The 20,364-nt window shown below is 42.9% G+C and overlaps 1 protein-coding gene across 1 annotated transcript; it reads right to left on the reverse strand.

Annotated features, from left to right (window-relative positions):
• Positions 1–1,442: 1,442 nt before the first annotated feature.
• On the reverse strand, positions 1,443–20,253 carry vimr2 (vimentin-related 2). Its single transcript, XM_079667868.1, has 10 exons — positions 20,092–20,253; positions 19,247–19,391; positions 18,574–18,729; positions 18,280–18,399; positions 15,135–15,230; positions 12,052–12,183; positions 10,297–10,428; positions 5,381–5,491; positions 5,152–5,276; positions 1,443–2,381 (listed from the first exon to the last, which is right to left on the reverse strand). Exons 1-10 carry the CDS (start codon positions 20,199–20,201, stop codon positions 2,342–2,344), a joined length of 1,167 nt encoding a protein of 388 aa, XP_079523994.1. The 5' UTR covers positions 20,202–20,253; the 3' UTR covers positions 1,443–2,341.
• Positions 20,254–20,364: the final 111 nt, after the last annotated feature.

Genomic DNA, 20,364 nt, shown 5'->3' on the forward strand with positions numbered 1-20,364 from the left:
TATATCAGCAATTGCAGGATGGTTTAGACATGTTCCACTAAGAGATATTCATAATCATAGGTCAAAGTGTACATTTGTAAAATACTTATGCTAAACAAGCTTCAGCTGTATTTTGCACTTCGTACGAATTAGCAAATGTGCAAAGCTTAGATGGTGAACATGGGAAATATAATACCTGCTAAACATCAGTATTTTTTTATTATTATTGCAGGCAAGTTAGCTTCCATTTGTTAGCCTTTAGCACAAGCACTGTGCCCACAAAGTCTCACAGACCCGTCTAGTGGGGCTTTGTTTCCCTTTTAAATCTATGCTGCTATATTTTTTTAACCCCTTTACAAGCACAACATGCCTGTTGTTTTTCTGGATATGAATTGTTACCTCTGCTTAGGAGGCTTAGTTCTTGGTTTGGTTTGTCATGAGGATTTCAGAAAAACTACTGGCAGTATTTGATGAATCTTGGTGGAAGGGTTAATCATGGGTGAAGAAGGAAGATACAAGCGTAATCTTTCACTTAAAAACATTCTTGGTGGAGGTCTGCACTTGTTTGTTTTTTATATTCCCTTAACCTCAATTTGCCCTAAAATATGTTTCCTTTAAAACGTATCCCTTCACAGGCATTATTAGAGTTGACTCCGGCTACTTGGATTAATAATGTATTCCCTTGCAAAGCTGTTTGAATGCAGGTCATTTGTCCTGTAAAGACGCACATCTAAAAGAGAAGGATAGATGAAGCATTTCCTGAAAGTCAAAAGTGTTATTATTGTGGTGTATTTCCTTGTTTTGCAAAGCAGTCAACCACCTTTCCCCAAGAGGCAAAGAATACAAAAGTGGGAAAACACAACTAAAAGGAAGCCAATTTTCTCCTATGTTAGATACTTTTATATTTACGACGATGCAGAGCCGTCTCATGAGATCAGGAACATTGTGTGGTTCACTTGCTCTTTAAAGAAGAGCACTGAGGGGAAACAATATGTTCTACCTCCTCTCCTCTCAGGTCTCTACTGAGCTTAGCGGGCTGAGAAAAACAGACAAATCTGCTTCCTCCTGAGCCGGCCATGTTTTATGTCGGCACAATTAAACAAGTCACTGTGTCCAACCGTTCCCAGCCCTCTTTCCAGACACTGAACTCAATTATTACAGAGGCCGACTCCTCATCAGCGCCAGTTCACTGAGTGTGGCTAATCTTATCTGATCTGTTATTAGCAGCATTTGTCATCTTTATGGCAGACCTAACAAGCCTTTGAAATGGCTAATAGCTGGGAATGTTTGAGTCTCACGTTGAACATGAAGATGAATGAAAGAAGGATCACTGAACATTAATCACTCTGATCTCGCTCTGTATAGTTTTATAGTGTGGGGAAAGTCTTAAGCCCCAAGATTCACAAGGAGTTCTCATGAAACAGAGACTTTCACAAAAGAAAATCACACGGTAAGGAATGATCTCTCGAGCAAATGGTTTTATTTCATTTAAATCTAAAGCACATTCTGACGCTTGGGTAGAAGCGTAAAGAAAAAATTATTTATCACAGACAGCTTGAAAAGTCGTGTAGAAGATAAGGAAAAGATTACAGAGGAATGCAGATCCTTATATCTGAAACGACAGCAAATTGGGACATTGATTTTCAAAGGAGGAATAATGAATCACACCGGCTTTCCTTGTAGAAACATCCAGGTGCTCTTTGTGTAAAAGCAGAAAAAGCGTCATGAATCATTTGAAAAGCAAACAGTGTGCTAAAGACTTGACTGTCAGTTATAAGTAAAACTAAACACGAATGCATGACTGTAAAAGCAAAGGGAAGGTCGGAGGCTTTTAAGTACCAAAAAGTAGAGCTGTCGATATGTTTGTTAACAGTGAAGGGGTCAAAGGTTAAGAGCCGGTAATCAGACAGAGTTTGGGTGATGGACGAGGTGGTATCAGAGGGGGGATTACTTCACGGAGCCGCACAGTTAAACTTGTGTGTGTGTGTGTGTGTGTTTGTGTGGAGATCGTTCTTCAAAGAGGAGACAACACTTTTATGAATCATATCAGGGAGCTGGTAGAGATAAAACCCACTTAAGGAAATATCCCAGACAGACACTGAATGGATACACACTCATCGCCCGGCCCCCATCCTCCCACCTCTTTTAGACAGCTCCATCTTTCTTGGAGTCTCGAGGTCATCTGCCAGCGACCTGTTATCACCGCCCGGCTCAGGCCTCCAGGCGGCATTAATCTGTCGTGATAAGTTATATTTTAATTGCTGCGTTGGTACCTTAAGCTTCATCCAAGTGTGTGTTTCACGGTTCTCTTTGGTTTGTTTTCTAATCCATGTGAGAGGGAGCATCCAGTCTGACTCTCGAGTCACTGGCCACACAGGCACTCCTCTTCTTCCAACAGACTCCTAAACCAGAGGAATACATTAACACAGAGTAAAGGGGAGAAAATAACAGAGAGAAAGAACATTGTAATTTATTGAGCTTCAAAGTTGAGCCCTTTCCATTGGGGAGTTGAAGCTGCTATATATGTTATTGCCAAAGTCACCAGGCTCCATTGACAAAGAGTTGGATCGCATAACTAGGAAGTTGTTGCCTCGATTGGTTTGTGAAATCGAGTTATTGTGTGAATTTGTTGTTTTATAAGATATGTTTGGAATCACCAAAGTCACACAATAACACATATTATCCGATTGAGGCGGTGGTAGACCAGCAACCCCCCGTTTTCTGTGAGGCGAAATGACTCTTTTTGTCAATGGAGTCTGATGGCTTCGGTAAAAGCATAGATCGCGGGTCTTAAAAGAGGTGTTTAAACCCAAAGGATCCTCAGATTTACTTGGGCCACAAAACCATTGTTTGAGAATGTTTTGAAAGTTGTTGGTTATTTTCAAAAGTTTAAATATGTCTGAAAATTCACATTTCAGTAACCTCAATCCAATTAATCCAAATTAGTAGCAAAGATGAATCAACCTATTTGTAAATAAACACCAAAAGAAGCTCAGCTACTAAATGCTCCATTATGTTTACCAGCTATCTGCTAACTGTTTCTGTCTGTTGTTTGGGACTTTCCCTGAAAACAGCTGCCGGCTGCATCTGGAAACACTGGTGTTGAGGGAGGTGAGAGTGAACCAAAGCAGGGAAGTCAAGAAAACTAAAACAGTGAAGTGAAAGATGTTATTTAGCGCAGTAGGAGCGCTGACGGAAGTCTTTGATTCAATATTAGTTCTAGAATACCAATTATAGCAGCTTTAAGATAGGACCCTCAGTGCACTCATCCACCTCACTTTACTTGAAAGGATTTAGTTCTTTCCTTCGTTTAGCTACTTGTTGCTGAGTCATGCAGCAGCAGTACAGCAGAATGAATTACAGTGTAATATGGTTCGCATTAGCAGTGAGAAAAAGCAGCGAGCATCTGCCTAAACTGCTCTAAGATGCTTTCACAGGCGATAAGCCACCCGGTAATGGCAGCCTGGGGTCATTAGGGTCTGTTGTGCAGACAGTTTGCCACGGCACGGAGAGAGTAAACATTTCTTATTCATGGTTTTAATCACGGATGACAAAACATCCAGTAAATAAAAAAGGGAAGGGGAAGAAAGTTGGTGTTGACTGTGAGCCTTAGAAGTCTTTGGGACAGTCTGCTGGGTAACGAGAGCAAATTAAAACTGTGGCGAATTTAGAAATGTGTGTAAGGGGAGGCTGACATTAACAGGCTGCCGTGGAGAAGAGCTGGCGTAGGCCCAGCGCTCAGCGCTGACAGTGTGAGGTCCTCTCTGCCCATTCTAATGAGCCATTGTGAGGGTCTGAGCACAGCGGGGGCCCCCTGGGGGTCAAATGCAGTCAGTTCTGCGATGGAGGGGCCGGGAGGAAGTCCGCGGCAGAAGGATGAAATGGTTGAACTGCGTCAGTCCACATACCACCACCACCAGATGGTTAAACAGCCTCAGTGGAAGACGGGAGGGACATGAAACGACGTCAAGGTCACATACAGGAAACTGCATCATATTCAGAAGCCGCTTCCTGTGACCCCAGTAATGTCAGCCCTTTGTTTTTGCAGAAATATCTTCTTATGGACAATGCGTATGTCCAGGTGACATCATATGAGATAATATTGGACCTATACACAGGATCTTGTGGAAATACTCCTTGCATTATTCACAGTGAAGCTTACGCAGAGACTTCTTGTAGATGTTGTGTAAAAAACAGGGACAATGGACAGGTCATTTTTCACGTGTGAGTCACGATCGACTCATACAGTACGTAAAGAAAGTCAAACGGAGCATCAAGCTAATTTAAATCTAATGAGATCATCGCAGGGTTATGATATGCTTTGCCCCTACATTTCATTCTTCTCGACAGGTCTAAATAATGCGTGGCACCGTAGGGGACATCGGTTTTCATTTGAACCCTACAGCAGAGATGGGAATCTACAATATATGCCATGAAGCAATTTTTTTTTTAATTGCAATCAGAAAGTAGAGCATTCGACTATGACACCTTTGACAGGACATGACAAACTAATCAGTGAAACCACCTGGTGCTGTGTTTTTGTTGGCAGGAAATGCTCCATGTTCTCCAGAAAGACATGGCTGGTTCATAGCCACACTGTGACCGACAGTCTCACTAACAGTCAGACCTCACTGTCACAAAGCCTTCTTAAATGTTAGGGGTCTCAGTTTGTAATAACAACCTATAGCTCTTTTAAGAGGGCAATAAGAGTGTTGATGATCAGAGCTGTACATATGGCAGCTCTGAGCATTACGTCAGTACTCATACATTATGGTTCCTTATGCATTTTTCTTTAAATGCACAATATGTAATTGTATTGCCTCTAGGGGTCTCTCAATCCTTACAATAACAAAAGACGGAGTGTGGTGTTGTCGCTGTCGTCATCAGAGTCAGCTATTCACAGAAGTTCGTTCAGGATTAATTCATTGTTCAGGACATTTTTACGGAAAGATGAATTATCCTCAGAGGTCTTCTCCTCGCCAAAACAAACGGACCAAGTAATTAAAACCGGAAACCACTTCGTAAAACAAACTCTTTGTTTAATTACTCAATCATTATAGAGTACATTTGTATGCTTCCAAGCTCCCATTAATAATCAATTGCGCTCTAAACTGAAAAGCCAAGTTATTATACAGCAGTTTTACACAAAGAACATCAGCATGACTGTCTGACCTGTAGGCGGTTATTTCCATTTCTCGGGCCATCTTCTCGCTGAGCAGCTCTTTGTAGTCCTCACACTGCTCCTTCATCTGCACCTGGAAGTCTTCCTCCTGCTGCCGCATTTCATCTAAAGTACCCTGAAACGCACAGACACAGCATGAGGGGATTAGAGATTAATATACTACATAACCACTGGTCCTTCACATCTTATGATTAGTCTTTTATCAGTCGACTCTCTGACCTCTAACTCAGCGATCTCGTCCATGTACGCAGCCTTCTTCATCTCAGCCTCGTCCTCCAGCTCCTCGTTACACTTCTCAAGCTCAGCGAGCTCCTTCTGTAGCTCTGCAATCTATAGAAACACAGAATTAAAGACTTCTACTTAGTTATATGGTCCTTAAAAACATAGTCATAACATTGAGATGTTCCCTTTGAGGTCACCATCATGTTTTTGGCCACCATCTTTAGCTTCCCAACAACTGAGAAATACTGTATGTCAGGATTTTTAGCGGCATGATATTTCACTTTATTCGCCAGCTAGTTGTTAGTTTTGTCGGATTATGTGAGCTTTTAAAAAGACTTACTCCACGGATGGCAATTTCTGTCAGTCATTCAGTGCAGACATTTTTGGTTCAGACTGAAAAATCTGAACAACTATAAGATTGACTGCCATGAAATTGGTTCATAAATTCATGATCCCCAGAAGATGAATACATCTTTGTGATCCTTTGACTTTCATTTTGCCCACTATAAGTTTGATGTTTGATATGATAACAAACAATAACCCAAAGGATAAATGGGATCATTCTTAGTGGGTTAGTCTCAACGACCAATCACATTACAGTTATTTTATCCTTTTTGTAAACATAAAACTGACTTAAATTTGGCTCTGAGAAAGTAAAGTATGCAAATCAACCTGTACTAGACAGATAAAACCGGTTTCTTTACTTCTGCACCCCCTCCTGTGTCAGAGGCTGTGCCGTCCTGCCGTGAGTAATTACAGCAATCACAGAAATTCAACAATTAGCTGTCACAGCCAGATGGGGATCCAGGCGGTCGTCTTTCAGCGCGATCATGTGAGCAGAGGAAGACCCTGATGATGACTATTAAACCTGGGCGAGTCACTTACTCCTACCCTCAGTAGTGGCCCATCAGTGTCTGCTCCATTATATACATTTCTGCGTCGGGGCTGATTTCACTGCAATCTGTTTGTTTGGCCATGTTGTGTCTCAGTGAGAAACCAGACCCGAGGCATCCATCAGCGGCGAGAGAGGAAACAGAGCAGATCAGGCCGAGCTGTTCATCCGTCAGGCTGGATGGAGCAGAACTGAGCACTGCATATTAAAGAAAAGTAGATGATGTCGGGAGAGCTCTGCTGTGGTTACAGAGGCTCACTGTTTATTTAAAGAGCTGGAGGTAGAGCCGCAGTAATGAGAAGTAAACCGCCATGTTTGATACAGATGTGATCTAACCACTGATGGATGTCAAAGAGACCAAAGTGCAGGAAGAGGAGGAATTTTCTCTGGGTCACCTGCTGATTTTACCTGAGTCATAATTTCCTGTTTCGTCTCTTTTTTTAAGATTCTTCCTTTCATCACAGCAACATCAACATGGACACATATTTAAGACAAGAAACAGGGCCGGTAACATTACAATAAAAAAACAATATGAAAACCCTTTAAGGTACATTTGAGCTGGGATTAAACTCTGTATTTTATTTTATGACTGACTTCCGTCTACATCCATCTCACTTGCCATACTTTGCTATTTCACTCAAAACTCTGTTGCTTTATTTTTCTGATGATGAGAGATATGTGATAAAGGTTTATTTTCTCTCTTCCATGTGCAGAGGAAGTCTCCTGTCAGTGTGTGTGTGTATGTGTGTGTGTGTGTGTGTGTGTGTGTGTGTGTGTGTGTGTGTGTGTGTGTGTGTGTGTGTGTGTGTGTGTGTGTCAAGTTTTAAAGACATTTCCGAAGCTGCAGGCGCTTTGAAAGACTGTACTTAATAACTGAGGAAACAGAGGGCCATAAATCCTGTCTGAGCTGAAGCCGAGCCCTTCACATCTCCCGCTGAAAGTGTCCGCAGAGTAAACACTCTGGTCAGCAGGATCTCCCACACTGTTGCTCCGCTGTCACTCAGCTGCTCTCCCCTGCCTTCGCCTGCTGTGGGAACCCATTCATTTTAAACTTTTTGTTTGATTTAGGAGCTGATGGCCAGTCGTGGGTTGTAAGACTCCTCGCTTTTCTTGTCAGTCAGGAGCTGGGAAACGTGTCCTGGGAAGATCTGAATCAGCAGGCAGCAACATTCATTTTAATGATGGGTAAATCTGAGACTTACTGTAAAGCAGTGGTCACCAACCTTTTTAAGCCCAAGATCACAAGATTGCAGAATTGAGTGTAAAAGACGGCCCAGACAGTGCTTCCAATTTGAGGCCTTTTATATAGGCTAATTGCATCTGAATTACTGTTACAATGAAGGCTCCATAATCAGCTCACGGCATATAGGTAGGGGTAAAGTGCTATTGGGGTGCGGACCTCACCTCCTCAAGGGGGGTCCGGGGGGATGTTCCCCCGGGAAGATTTTTTTTTAAATATTGAAGTTGAAAGCATCAATCTGGTGCACTTTGAGAGCAACATGAAGAGATCTATGGATACCTCTCTCAGCACCCATATGAGACAGAACTGTAAACATATTTTCTTTTTCTTTATGGATATTTTACAAATCACATTAAACTGTATTCTTGTTTTACTGCCATATAGTAGGCTATTTCATACCTGTTTTTCATTTATTCTCTTATTGTTTGTATAACTATAATGATCATATAAAGGTGTGCCGCGGAAATAATCTTTTGAATAATTTGTGACAAAACTGTTCTAAACACTCAGAGAGTCCTTTAGCTCACCTGAGCCCCTCAGTCTGACAGGAGAGGACTCCTCCAGCTTGTTGTGGAAACAGCTCCTTATGTCCGTTGGTGCAGCTAGCTAACCAGATGCTAACATCACGGTCCCCGCTAGCACTCTCCCTCTCTATCACACTAAATGCGCTATCGCCATACACACACAGAGCCGAGCTTGAATGACACAAGCACACGTGTATTTCCATGCAACTCTCTGATTGGTCTGGTGTGTTGCCTCTGTTGCGTTCACTGAACACGGGAAATTACAGTCCTGCCGTCCTCTCTTGTGTCATGATGAAGTTCACGTGAAGTTCACGTAAAGCACGGTTAATGTATTATATTATTGAGGTGTCTCAAATATACGTCAATCAAGTGGCACCTGCTAACGGGGTGGTGGATGATAGGTTTACATCTAAAAACGTATTTTTCAAACATTATTATTTTAATTTTCTTTTTCTTTCTTTTGTTACTTTTTTTTTTAACGGTCCGCGATCTACCCGCACCACACTCGCGATCGACCGGTCGATCGCGATCGACTGGTTGGCGACCACTGCTGTAAAGGGTCAGTTTAACCCCAAAAAATACAGATTTTCTTACTCGGCACTATTTTAATTTAACAGAAATAGCTCATTTTATGATAATCGCTTATTCACTTTTTTTTGTCGAGAGCTAGCTGAGTCGATTAATTCGTATATCTGTTAATGGAAAATCCAGCTAGCACTAACTGCTGGTTCACATAGCTTAGCATAAAGAATACACATGGGGTGTTTCTCAATGTATGCTTGCTTGGTAGCACATGTCTTCAGAGTCACTTGCTTCAGAAGCGATGCAAGAATACTTCCTGGCATTCGGAAAACAAACGCCGTTTCTCAATCTCGAGGATATTGGCTTCCAAGCCAATATTTCAAGGATGCTACGTCATCAAGTGGCGCAGCAGGACCGTTCCAATGTCCAGCATACTTGGAATTCCACCGAGGCCTCGTCCTTCGTTTGGGGGAAATTTCGAGGCTGCACATGGATAGACTTCGCGTCCTTAAAAGCCCCACAATACTTTGCGCAAGGACCAATTTCAAAAACCCTTGCGGAGAATGGCTGAACCGACGCAGTAGTGGCGTAGAACATGTGTTGGTAAACATGTTAATTTATTAAATTTGTTATCACCAAAAATGTGTTCCGTGAAAGTAAAGCAAGTTCATAATTAGATAGACATCGTGAGGTATTTATTTTCGGTACAGTTTATGTTGAAACCGTTAGGCTAACAAGTGTGCCACTCTCTCTGTTCCATTCTTCTTCGTTTTCCGAAGCCGTGGCTTGGAAGCATACTTGCTTCGTTTCTGAAGGAAGTGACTTGGAAGTACGCGACTACCAAGCCAGCATCCTCGAGATTGAGAAACGGCCTTGGAACAGGCTAGCAAGTGTGCGTCATATGAGAGGCCCCGCCTTACTTTTTCCACCACAGATTTGGGGAAATTAGTCCGTGCGCAAAGCATTGTGGGGATTTTAAGACCGCGGAGTCTACACATGTGCAGCCTCAAAATGTCTCCAAACGAAGTACGCCGGGCTCGGTAGAATTCCAAGTGGCCATCTGTAGAATCTGGAGAACCACAGAACCCTTTAAAAAAAAATAGTTTAACGTCATCATTTAAATTGCGCTGATGGCCGACAGAGGGCGACAGCGGCCGCTAATGCAGTTGTGTGGTTCTTATCTGTCAAATAATCACACACGAAGAAGAAAAAAGACCGGCCACACGAAGAGAAGGGATTAGACGCCGCGGCAGACAGGGGCCGTTTCTCAATCGCGAGGATGCTTGCTTGGTAGCACATGTCTTCCAAGTCACTTGCTTCAGAAGCTAGGCAAGAATCCTTCCTGGCATTCGAAAAAAACGAAGAGTGAAACAGGCTAGCAAGTGTGCAGGTGTGCGTCATATGAGAGGCCCCGCCTTACATTTTCCACCAAAGATTTGGGGAAATTGGTCCGTGCGCAAAGCATTGTGGGGATTTTAAGACCGCGGAGTCTACACATGTGCAGCCTCGAAATGTCTCCAAACGAAGTACGCCGGGCTCGGTAGAATTCCAGTATGCTGGACATTGGAACAGTACAACAACAATATTTTCGAAGTGTGCGTGGCAGTGGATTCTCAGAGTCTTGTCAAAACCAAATCCTAAATGAGTCTTAATGTTAGCACTACTTTGTGTGGTCTGCGTGAACAGACCCTCTAAAAACAAATGAAAAAAATGGAGAAAGCAGTTGTACTCTCACCAGCTTCTTCACTTCACTGACGTCCTTCATCTTTGACAGGTCTTTCACCCTTGACCCTGCAGCTCCTCCCACTTGCAGTTGTTTTCCATCACCACGGGTAACCACAGCAGAGGATGCTGCACCGCACTCAAACTGCAAAGACAGAAGAAGTGGAATAAGTGCCGCTGTGAAACTTCTGACCTTTCATTTTGAGACTGGAAATGCACAGGAGCATTGAGGTTAGCGCTTTCTTTTGGGCAGTAAGTGCACTCTGACAGGGGAGCAAAGAGCAATCAGAGCCTCTCAGAGCGTCTGATGGCTAAAGCTCTCCAGCACATTGCTGATTAGACGGAACAAATGCAGCAGAACAAGCTACACAAGGGTGCACAGGTGTGTGGGAGCCAGCCAGCAATCACCATTACTGTTCAAAACCCAATAGCAATCATTTTTAGCATCGAGACAATTGCGTTTCATAATCGAGGCCAGACAGGACGGTGTCCAGCTGGCGGGAGGAAAGACATGGGGAGGGGGAATAGATGGGGTATGGGGGAACAAAAACCATCCATTTTGACAGACACACAAATAGATCAATAAAAAAATATAATATACATAGGCTGGGTACCCTGCCTCTAAATGAAGGACACAAACACACACACACACCAGCGTCCACTCCAGTGCTGCAGAGGAGCCTGGGAAGGCGGCCAGCAGTCTGATTACAGCCCTGACCTCTGAACCGGGCAGACATCCTCGCCCCAGAGGGGGTCAGACCCACCGGAGCTATAGTCTGACCCCAATGCAGCACGTCACACACACATAACACACACACAGGTATACAAAGGCATGCTGTTCCTGGTGTAGTGCTGAACGCCTGATTCTCAAGTTCTTCCCTGGTGTTGTGTTAAGAGGGAAAGAAAACAAGTGGGAGTATCGTTGTGTGATTTGTGAAAATTGAGATTTACATCTGGACCTGAGCGTGTCAGAGGGAGAGGAGGGGGGGGGGGGGGGCGGTGGTCAGTAGCAGGGTGAGGATGGCAGCTGCTGGTGGAAGAGATGCTCAAATCCTTTTTACTCGCATAAGAGAAGCAATTAAAAAGTCAAACAAAAGTTATTCAAACTTATAATGAAGTACAATTACAGAATTATGAGAATTAAAGTATGAAATGTAAAAGTATTTTTTAATACTGATGCATCGAGGTGCAACTGTCATTTTGCTGTTGCTTGTTCAAGGTTTATCTGGTGTTTCTTTATAGGCAAGTCGTTTTGTCCTGTGATTGTCACACCTAGGGGTCAACCTCCCCTTCAAAGGGTCACAAGATAAATCTGAAGGGTCACAAGATGATTAATGGGGGAAGAGAGAAGAAAAAACAAAGTTCTGCCTCACAAGTTTGTATTTCTTTTTTTTGACTTTTCTCATGTATTTTCTGTTTTGTGTGAATCTAGGTATATTTAGACAGACACTATGAGAAAATAACGTGTTTGTTTTTACATTAGAGCATGCAAACAACTAGTAGAGACCTAAAATACAAGTTTGAACCTGAAAAGTTACATTTTATAAATCCTTAATGTATTTTACCAAGATATTTCTTTAACCCAAAGATGTAGTTAGTGTGTCCACCATTGGTGTGCATGAGTTTGACTGAGGTCATAGTATGATGAGAACTAAAGTCAGAAATAACTTTGTTGTGATCCGACGGTTGTTCACAGACATGCTACTGTAAAGTATCCGGCATTAAAAGGTTTCCCCTTCATGACATGTTTATGTATTTTTTGTTGAACCTGGAGGCTCTCAGCCAGCTGGCAGTAGTACTCCTTCACATCCAGGGCCGCAGCGATGTCAGGGACGCCAAATGTAATAGCTCTCATCGCTCCTGTCGTCCCTTCATCTGGCTCCAGCATGCTCTCCACCGCCTGTAACATGGCAACACACACAAACACACAGAAGTGAACTTTATGCACATCATGCACACAGTGGTGATCTGTGACAGAGTACTTTTTTTTGTCAGCTAAACTTCAATCGCTGGATACAAATCATGCCATCTACTGTTGTAGTTGGACTGGGGGGGGGGATCTAATTTGATCTATTGTATATGTTTAATAGTTTTGACAAGAACCGTTCATCCAATTATGTTAGCATATAGCATGTTTTCTATGTAAAATCTTGATTTGTAACTATTAACTTAAGCTGAAATACATAACATGGTTGTGCAGTCGAAGTGGTATAACATAGAAAATAGTCAAATGAAGGTACCCTTAATCATTCTTAAATACAAAACATTAGTAAATGTACTTTGTACCATTCCAGCTCTTCAAATACAAACACATGCACTACATTTTAAAGCCTTTTACACACATGAAAGACCTCAACATACATGTATTATACATAGCCCCTTGAGTAAAAAACCCACATCCATTACAGAGAAAATGAACTGTTACAGAGCTTCAGCGGCAATCTAACATTTTCTCTCCTTTGCCCTCCACACAAATAACGACATTGCTACCGATTTGTCAGGGGAATGGGGGTATCTGGAAGTGGCGATAATAACAACAGTTAATAAAACAAAGGGAACTTCTGTTTTCATTTGGTATTCAGCTGCATTTCCCGGACTGCGAGTTATCGAGCGTGTCCCAGAGGGAGTGTGTTAAACGCCGGGCGGCCCGGCTCTGCAGAGGGAAACGCAGAGTGATGGAGCTGGTCCCGCTTCAGCTGCCTCCCTCCCTGCCTGCAGCCTCCAGATCTGACACTGGGGCGCGTCTGTCATCTCCTGGCGACGTGGAGAGCATTGCAGAAGGTGGAGGCAGCAGGGTGTGTGTGTGGATGTGATAAAGGTAATCATGTGCATTGGACAAGGTTGACATTTTGGAACATGTACTGTATCTATTCACCTTAAAGCCAAGATTGCGTGACAGATGTGTCTCTCATATCTTTGTGTTGAATATGAAGGTTTTTTTGACAAAAGTAGCCAACATACTATACAAGCTGCACAGATGTTAGCTTTGAGCTAGCCGGCCTTTTTGTGTGTTCATGTACAGTTGCAAGAAAAAGTATGTGAACCCTTTGGAATTACCTGGATTTCTGCATAAGTTGGTCATAAAATGGAGGAAGCCACTGCTGTCCAGAAAAAACATTGCTGCACGTTTGAAGTTTGCAAAAGAGCACCTGGATGTTCCACAGCACTACTGGCAAAATATTCTGTGGACAGATGAAACCAAAGTTGAGTTGTTTGGAAGGAACACACAACGCTATGTGTGGAGAAAAAAAGGCACACCAACACCAACATCAAAACCTCATCCCAACTGTGAAGTATGGTGGAGGGAGCATCATGGTTTGGGGCTGCTTTGCTGCCTCAGGGCCTGGACAGATTGCCATCATCGACGGAAAAATGAATTCTCAAGTTTATAAAGACATTTTGCTGGAGAACTTAAGGCCATCTGTCCACCAATTGAAGCTCAACAGAAGATGGGTGATGCAACAGGACAACGACCCAAAGCACAGAAGTAAATCAACAACAGAATGGCTTCAACAGAAGAAAATAGGCCTTCTGGAGTGGCCCAGTCAGAGTCCTGACCTCAACCCAATTGAGATGCTGTGGCATGACCTCAAGAGAGCGACTCACACCAGACATCCCAAGAATATTGCTGAACTGAAACAGTTTTGTAAAGAGGAATGGTCCAAAATTCCTCCTGACCGTTGTGCAGGTCTGATATGCAACTATAGGAATCGTTTGGTTGAGGTTATTGCTGCCAAAGGAGGGTCAACCAGTTATTAAATCCAAGGGTTCACATACTTTTTCCACCCTGCACTGTGAATGTTTACATGGTGTGTTCAATAAAAACATATAATTTAATCCAAAGGGTTCACATACTTTTTCTTGCAACTGTTTATCTATGTTCTTACTATCTTCTTAATTTGAGACATTAACGAGAGCTTTTAATCGGTTTTAGGATCTCAGCTATGTATGTTTCTCAAGATCAAACATTACATTTGAAAGCTAAAGCTAAAAACCTACTTAAGTTATAGTCCTACACAGTATGTTGCCAAATGTGAATACAAGACGTTTCTTTTTATTACTTTTACTTCAGGAAATTATCTTCACATTGGCTGATTTCTACCATACAAACTGTTTTGAATCAGCCATCTCCTTTTATTTGATTGCAATTTGAAAGAGCCCTTGTCTAAATCTCTAACAATGTTAATGTAAATAACAAAGGACTCTGGGGGAGATGACCCCCAACTCTCTGACTGACCTCTTCATCTTGTCCATGTTCGATTATGAAGCTGATTCATTAAGCCCTAGAAAACCTGCACATTTTACTCAGAAAGAAATATATTAGCATGAAATAATATTTTACTAGTATCTTTGCCTCAATTTCTGTCTTTCTGACTACTTTCACTTGTGTGCAATGGCACTGTCTAAAATGTGTTTCACATTCTGTCCTAACACCAAGCAGACATCTTTCTTAGTTTAGCCGGAAACTGTAAATGAGAAAAGAGAAACTCTGTCCAAAGGTAGAATTGACCTACCAGCATCTTTACTTCACTGAAAAACAACTTATGTCATTTGTTTATCTCTGCACTGAAAACTGTATGAGGACTGAAATGACACATTCAATCATGGCCCAATGTTTCCTCGTTGCATGATACTCTAGATAACACATTTTAATCCTCTCTCCATATGTTGCTGTTGACGGGGCTTTTTTGGCTCTGCATGAAGGTCATCCCAGCTGTGTGTGTCACCACAGGGTTGGACATTTCTCCAACTTCCCTGTCTGACCTAGGTGCTACATTTTAAGTCATTTTCAAGACTATAAACAATTCCCGTTTCATCTCACTGCGGCTATATTTCCTCTCTCCCCCTCACCGTCTTGTGCTGGGCCTCCATGTTGGCCAGCTGCTCCTCGTAGATAGCCACTTGCTCCCTCAGCGCCAAACACTCTGCTGTCACAGCATCGACATCCTGCACAGAAAATCAAATTAACACAGGCAGCAAGTAAAAAAGTTCTACTTCATTTCAGGAGGTGTCTGAGAGGAACACTGCAGTCTGAGCAGTAAATCACACCACAGGTTGATGAAAAGTAGAACAAAAGTCTTTGTTCCCACCCTGAACAGCCATTTCAGGAACTATCAGCACATCCACCTGTTTCACTGAACAGCAAGTAGACACCGCAATGCAGAGGAAGGGGGAGGAGGAGGAGGAGGAGGAGGAAGATCAGAAGGAGGCTAACTAAACACAAAGCCCAGTCCACCAATCCATCCACCAGTAGGGGTTCTCAGCTCATCTAGTCTTTTTAAAGCACCAGATTCATTTGTGTTGGAGGCAATTACTGTTTGTGCATTTACTTTGAGACTCACGCAGAGAGAGTTTGGTGGAGAAGATGTGGAACCTCGCTGGCAGGGTGGCAGTGTGTTTGATGGACAGCAGTAAGCTAAAGTAGAGAAGTCCTGCTGCTATCTGTGTTCGACAATCTCCCAGTAGCTAAGGAGAAACTTGTTGTTAATCACATTCTGTGCAACTTTAGCTCAAAGCTGTCCGTCAAAGAGGCTGCATTCCTCTATGTGAGGCAGGGGCGGACTGGGACTAAAAGTCAGCCCGGGAAACTCGACCGACCGACCGGCCCAACTCGGTACCGCTAACTCCCGGTATTCCCAATGGCCAGTCCGCCCCTGATGTGAGGGGCACAACTTCACCAGCTCTCTAACAGTAAGAACAGATAGTTAAAACTCACGTTCAGGATCATTAAGCTACATTAACATTTCAAAATCCAGTGCTGGTTCTATGCCCTGATGAGGACCCTGTGAACCGGTGGGCGTTTCAACCGATATTTCTGACTAAATAAAGGCTTTTAATATAACTTCTCTCCTTGTTCTGCCCAAGAGTGTGTGAAGAACATTTACCTTTTTAATGCCCATTTTATTTTTATTTCTCCTCCCCCATCATACTTTATAAAACAGACTGAGCACCAGGCCTCCTCATTCATCTACTTCATTGTTATCGTATTTGGATTCTAACTATTGTTGTTGAACTCATTTTGTTTAGCACTGGCTGGCGTAATTATTGTTCCTACGATTATCCTTCACCACTGGAAGAATCCGACTCTACCAAAAGGTACTAACCAGGTTAAGCTGATGACGGATAATGCTTCATTTGAGTCGATTAAAATGCTAAATTATGAAAGAAAATAACCACTTGACCAGGTCTATGATAATTCTTTGGATTACATAAAAGGATAGAAACAGGTAACTATAACATGTAAGCATCCTTCATAGTTAAGGATATAAAGGACACAAGTGACGTAAAAAAACATCAATTGTGCATCAGTGGCAACTGAGTTTGCGGATACACAACAATACTGAACTAAAATGTTTAAAATCCCTTTCAGACAATGAAAATGGAAAAGCTTGGGTCATAAAAATGGAGTAGAGCTGGCTGGAGACAAACGATACAATAGTCGGCATTTGACTCTAAAACAAGCCAAAAGTGCCGTGTTTCATCATTGTCAGTCTCCCATTATGCTGGGAGGACTGCAGCTCTCAGTGGGTTGAGCTGTGCAGTGCTCGCTCCTCTCCTCCGCATCTCTGCTCTTCCTCCCTGACAATTTCCCACCAACTCTTGTCACCATGCAGCTGCTTCCAATTCAGCACCAGAGAACTGAGCCAGCAGGAACATTACGGCAACGTATTACAGCCTGCATTACATCTGTAAGCGAGGAATTATAACCTCCATCGCATCTGGCCTGGCTGGGAGGAGGAGGAGGGTGTGTGTGTGTGTGTGTGTGTGTGTGTGTGTGTGTGTGTGTGTGTGTGTGTGGAAAAGTTGGTGTCTCAGGTTGCAGTGGGCCACCAGCCCAGACTGAATGACTGCTGGTGATCAACACTGATTGGGCTACAGAGCAGCAGCTGTGCAGAGTTTCAGCTGATTCACCAGGAGGAGGAGGAAGAGGAGGAGGAGGGGGAGGAGGAGGCTTTACAACACTGCCATCTAGTGCTGAAGGTACATCAGCACAACAAAGGTATGAGCATGTGCAGTACAACGAAAGGAATTAAAGATTGACATGCTTAAGTAGACTTATGGACTTAACATTCAGCAATTTGTTTAATGAGTTTTAGAGACATAGTAATTACCAGGCATCTGGGGGTCTAATGAACGGTGCTAAAGGTTGCATTATGGGTAAATGTTGCATATGGGTAGTGTTTTTGGAGCTTAACCCACACTGGTGACTGAAAATGTATCTCAGCTTCTACTGTACTACCAACTGTTTGTGTCTTTATCATGCAAAAAAACTGAGAACAATCTGCATCTGAGGCCTGTTCATGTTTTATGGAAAAAGTGTATTTGTGTATTCGTCACCCTTGGCATGGAATATGTTGCTGACTTGAAAATAATGAATTGATTGTTAAATGCTTTTAAATCCAAAAGTAACCCTTACCTGGTTATTGAAACATAGTTTTGTTTTTATTGTTTGTGTTATTTTAAAGAGGACCTATTATAATTGTTGGGGTTTCCCTTTTCTGTAGTTTGTTAGAAAGTTTCATGTGGAACCTATATGCTGCAGGTCTCCCTTGAAATAGAGATCTATGATCTCAATGGGACCAATCTGGTTAAATAAAGGTTTGAAATGAAAAAAAATGAAAAAAGGTTTGTGTGCATGTAAATGTTCTGCACAAGCTAAAATCCCAAAGTTTCTCTCCCACACTCCCCCCCCCCCCCCTGCCTGAAACACCTCCATTAAACTACTTTGTTTACTTCTGTAACATAGTGACATCACTATGTAACACTTGTGCTCCCATTGGCTAGCGCTCCAAGACATTGTACATGATAGGCTAAGGAGTGGGACATCTCTTTGCGGTTGACTAATCACAACAGGAGTTGGCCAGCTAACCAATCAGAGCAGACAGAGCTCTAGTGTCAGAAAGGGGGTGAAAAGAGGTGCAGCAGCACAGGCAGTATGAGAAAAATAAAGACCTTTTAAAACATGAACCTTTATTGTTATTATAAGATGTTTTACCTCAGCAACATCTTGCCGGTCCTGCAGCAGGAGGATTCTCTGCTGAGCGGCCTTCTCATACTCCGTCACCAGACGCTCCAGCTCTTTCTGCCGCTCCTCGGTGTCACACAGGATCTCGTCCTGCAGGGAGACGCAGAGACGACAGTGATGGATGTTGACAAGGTTAAAGATCAACCCCGCCTGTCACTGTACAAACTGAAGTCAAATTGATGGGATGCAATGGGACGTGCAAAAACATTATAGGAATGTCACACAGAGAAACATGCACAGACACACCCAGCAGCAGTATGTTACCCTCTCCCTGCGCAGCCTCTCCACCACGGCATCCAGACTGAAGTGAGGCAGGACCACAGAGGAGGAGCTGCTGGAGGCCTGCCGCCTGCTCAGCTGCTCCTCCAGATCAACTATCTGACATTCAAGAGACTCGTTCTCCTCCTCAAAACAATGAGCCTACAGGGCATAGAGACAGATTAATAAGGTATTATAGCTATACACTGTAAAGTATATATAAATCCTGTAAGTTAGAGCATTACTCTATACTTTACTTAAGTACAAACGTGGAGTACTTGATACCAAATGAACACAACCTTAATTGGCACCTATAATGCTTTTGGGGGTTTTCCATTTCCTGTAGTGTGTGTTATGTAGGTTTTTGTGCATTTAAAAATAGTCTTCAAAGGTTAAAATCCCAACGTTGAGGTCAGAGGGAGGCAAATATGCACCTGGAAATGAGCATAATAGGGCCCTTTAAACATGTACAGCAGAAAAAACAGTATATAGTGTACATTAATGCAGCAGTTCACTTTCTATTATATATTAACCTATATGTTTTGCAAAGAAAGTAAAGGATTACACATATTTATTACACTGGTATATTCTTTATGTAAAGAGTTAGATTCACTTCTTCATTTAGCAAGGGGCAGAAGAAAGATAAAGTGCTGATGTGTCTCGAGCAGTTTGTCCTCACCAGCTCAATAACCCGGACCAGGCGGTCGTTCAGGGAACCGATGACGTTTCTGTCCTGGACAAACCGGCTCAGACCCTCTTTGTTGAGCGCCTTCGCAGCTACAAAGTCAAAGTTGTCACAGTCACACTCATCTATGGAGGCCCCCCTGAGAGGAGGACACAAAGCACCAAAGACAAGACTGGAAATGAAGGATCCTGGGGGGTCATTTGTCCACCTTCAGGCATAGTTAATGACTTTAATAAAGAAAGGCAAACACAGTAAGTGTTTGACCAAGGTGCAGCCTCATTCTGTTAATGCTTCAGTGCTTTCAGCCCAGCTGTCACGGTAAATGAACATAGACTGTGATGGAATTATTTCCATGAGGACAAAAGGAATTTGTACAGTGCTAGGAGGGAAGTGAGAAGAAGTAATGGTGATCTACTTTCAGACCATCCGTAATGATTTTCTCTCCTGTATCTTTTTGTAGATTGTAATAATAAAAAGAAATAAATAAATAATGTAGCTATACAAAGATGAAAAAGCTATAAAAGAAAAAAGATTCCCCACCCATTACACAGCTGAGATGTTTTCCCCCTGTTCTTAACAAGCTTTACTTCCATATTTTGACCATTTTTGATCAAACTTAGAAAATGGATCACCAGAATGTTTTACCCCCATACATTTTCCATCAGCATTCAGGAGAACATGCGGAACCCCTCTCAGATATGTTACCCCAAAATGGTTTTCCGATTAAAAAAACAAACAGCAGAAAAACTGTCACCAATATATCAATATCTTTTAAATTGGTAAAGTGCAGTAGGCCTACAAATACTGAAGCTGCCCTCCACCCAGAGCCCCTCACTGACCTGACGGAGGCCCGGTACCCCCCCGCACACTTCGCACTCGACCCTCCATTCCGACTCCAGCTTTCATCATCGAACAGCTTTCGGTAGGAAGACACTCGCAACATGGCCATGGCTCTGAGGTTCAAACTGGACTAAACACAACAGGGAGAAAGTGGCAGCAGGTCCAGGGCGGCGGGGGGGTCTTATACCGCAGGGACGGAGAATGTAGCGTCCAGGTGAAGATCTCTCACCGTGCACCGAGCGGACTAAATATACCACGAACATCAGCCTGTA

The sequence above is a fragment of the Notothenia rossii genome, assembly GCF_949606895.1.
Source record: "Notothenia rossii genome assembly, chromosome: 3".
In the NCBI taxonomy this organism is placed as follows: domain Eukaryota; kingdom Metazoa; phylum Chordata; class Actinopteri; order Perciformes; family Nototheniidae; genus Notothenia; species Notothenia rossii.

What these genes read in the sequence shown, in the direction of transcription:
- vimr2 (XM_079667868.1), bottom strand. Translation starts at nt 20,201, where the DNA reads ATGGCCATGTTGCGAGTGTCTTCCTACCGAAAGCTGTTCGATGATGAA. An exon ending in AGAGGCTGCGCAGGGAGAGG is followed by an intron (nt 18,400 to 18,573) that starts GTAACATACTGC and finishes GTCTCCCTGCAG; the next exon opens with GACGAGATCCTGTGTGACAC. An exon ending in ACGAGATCGCTGAGTTAGAG is followed by an intron (nt 5,277 to 5,380) that starts GTCAGAGAGTCG and finishes TGTGCGTTTCAG; the next exon opens with GGTACTTTAGATGAAATGCG.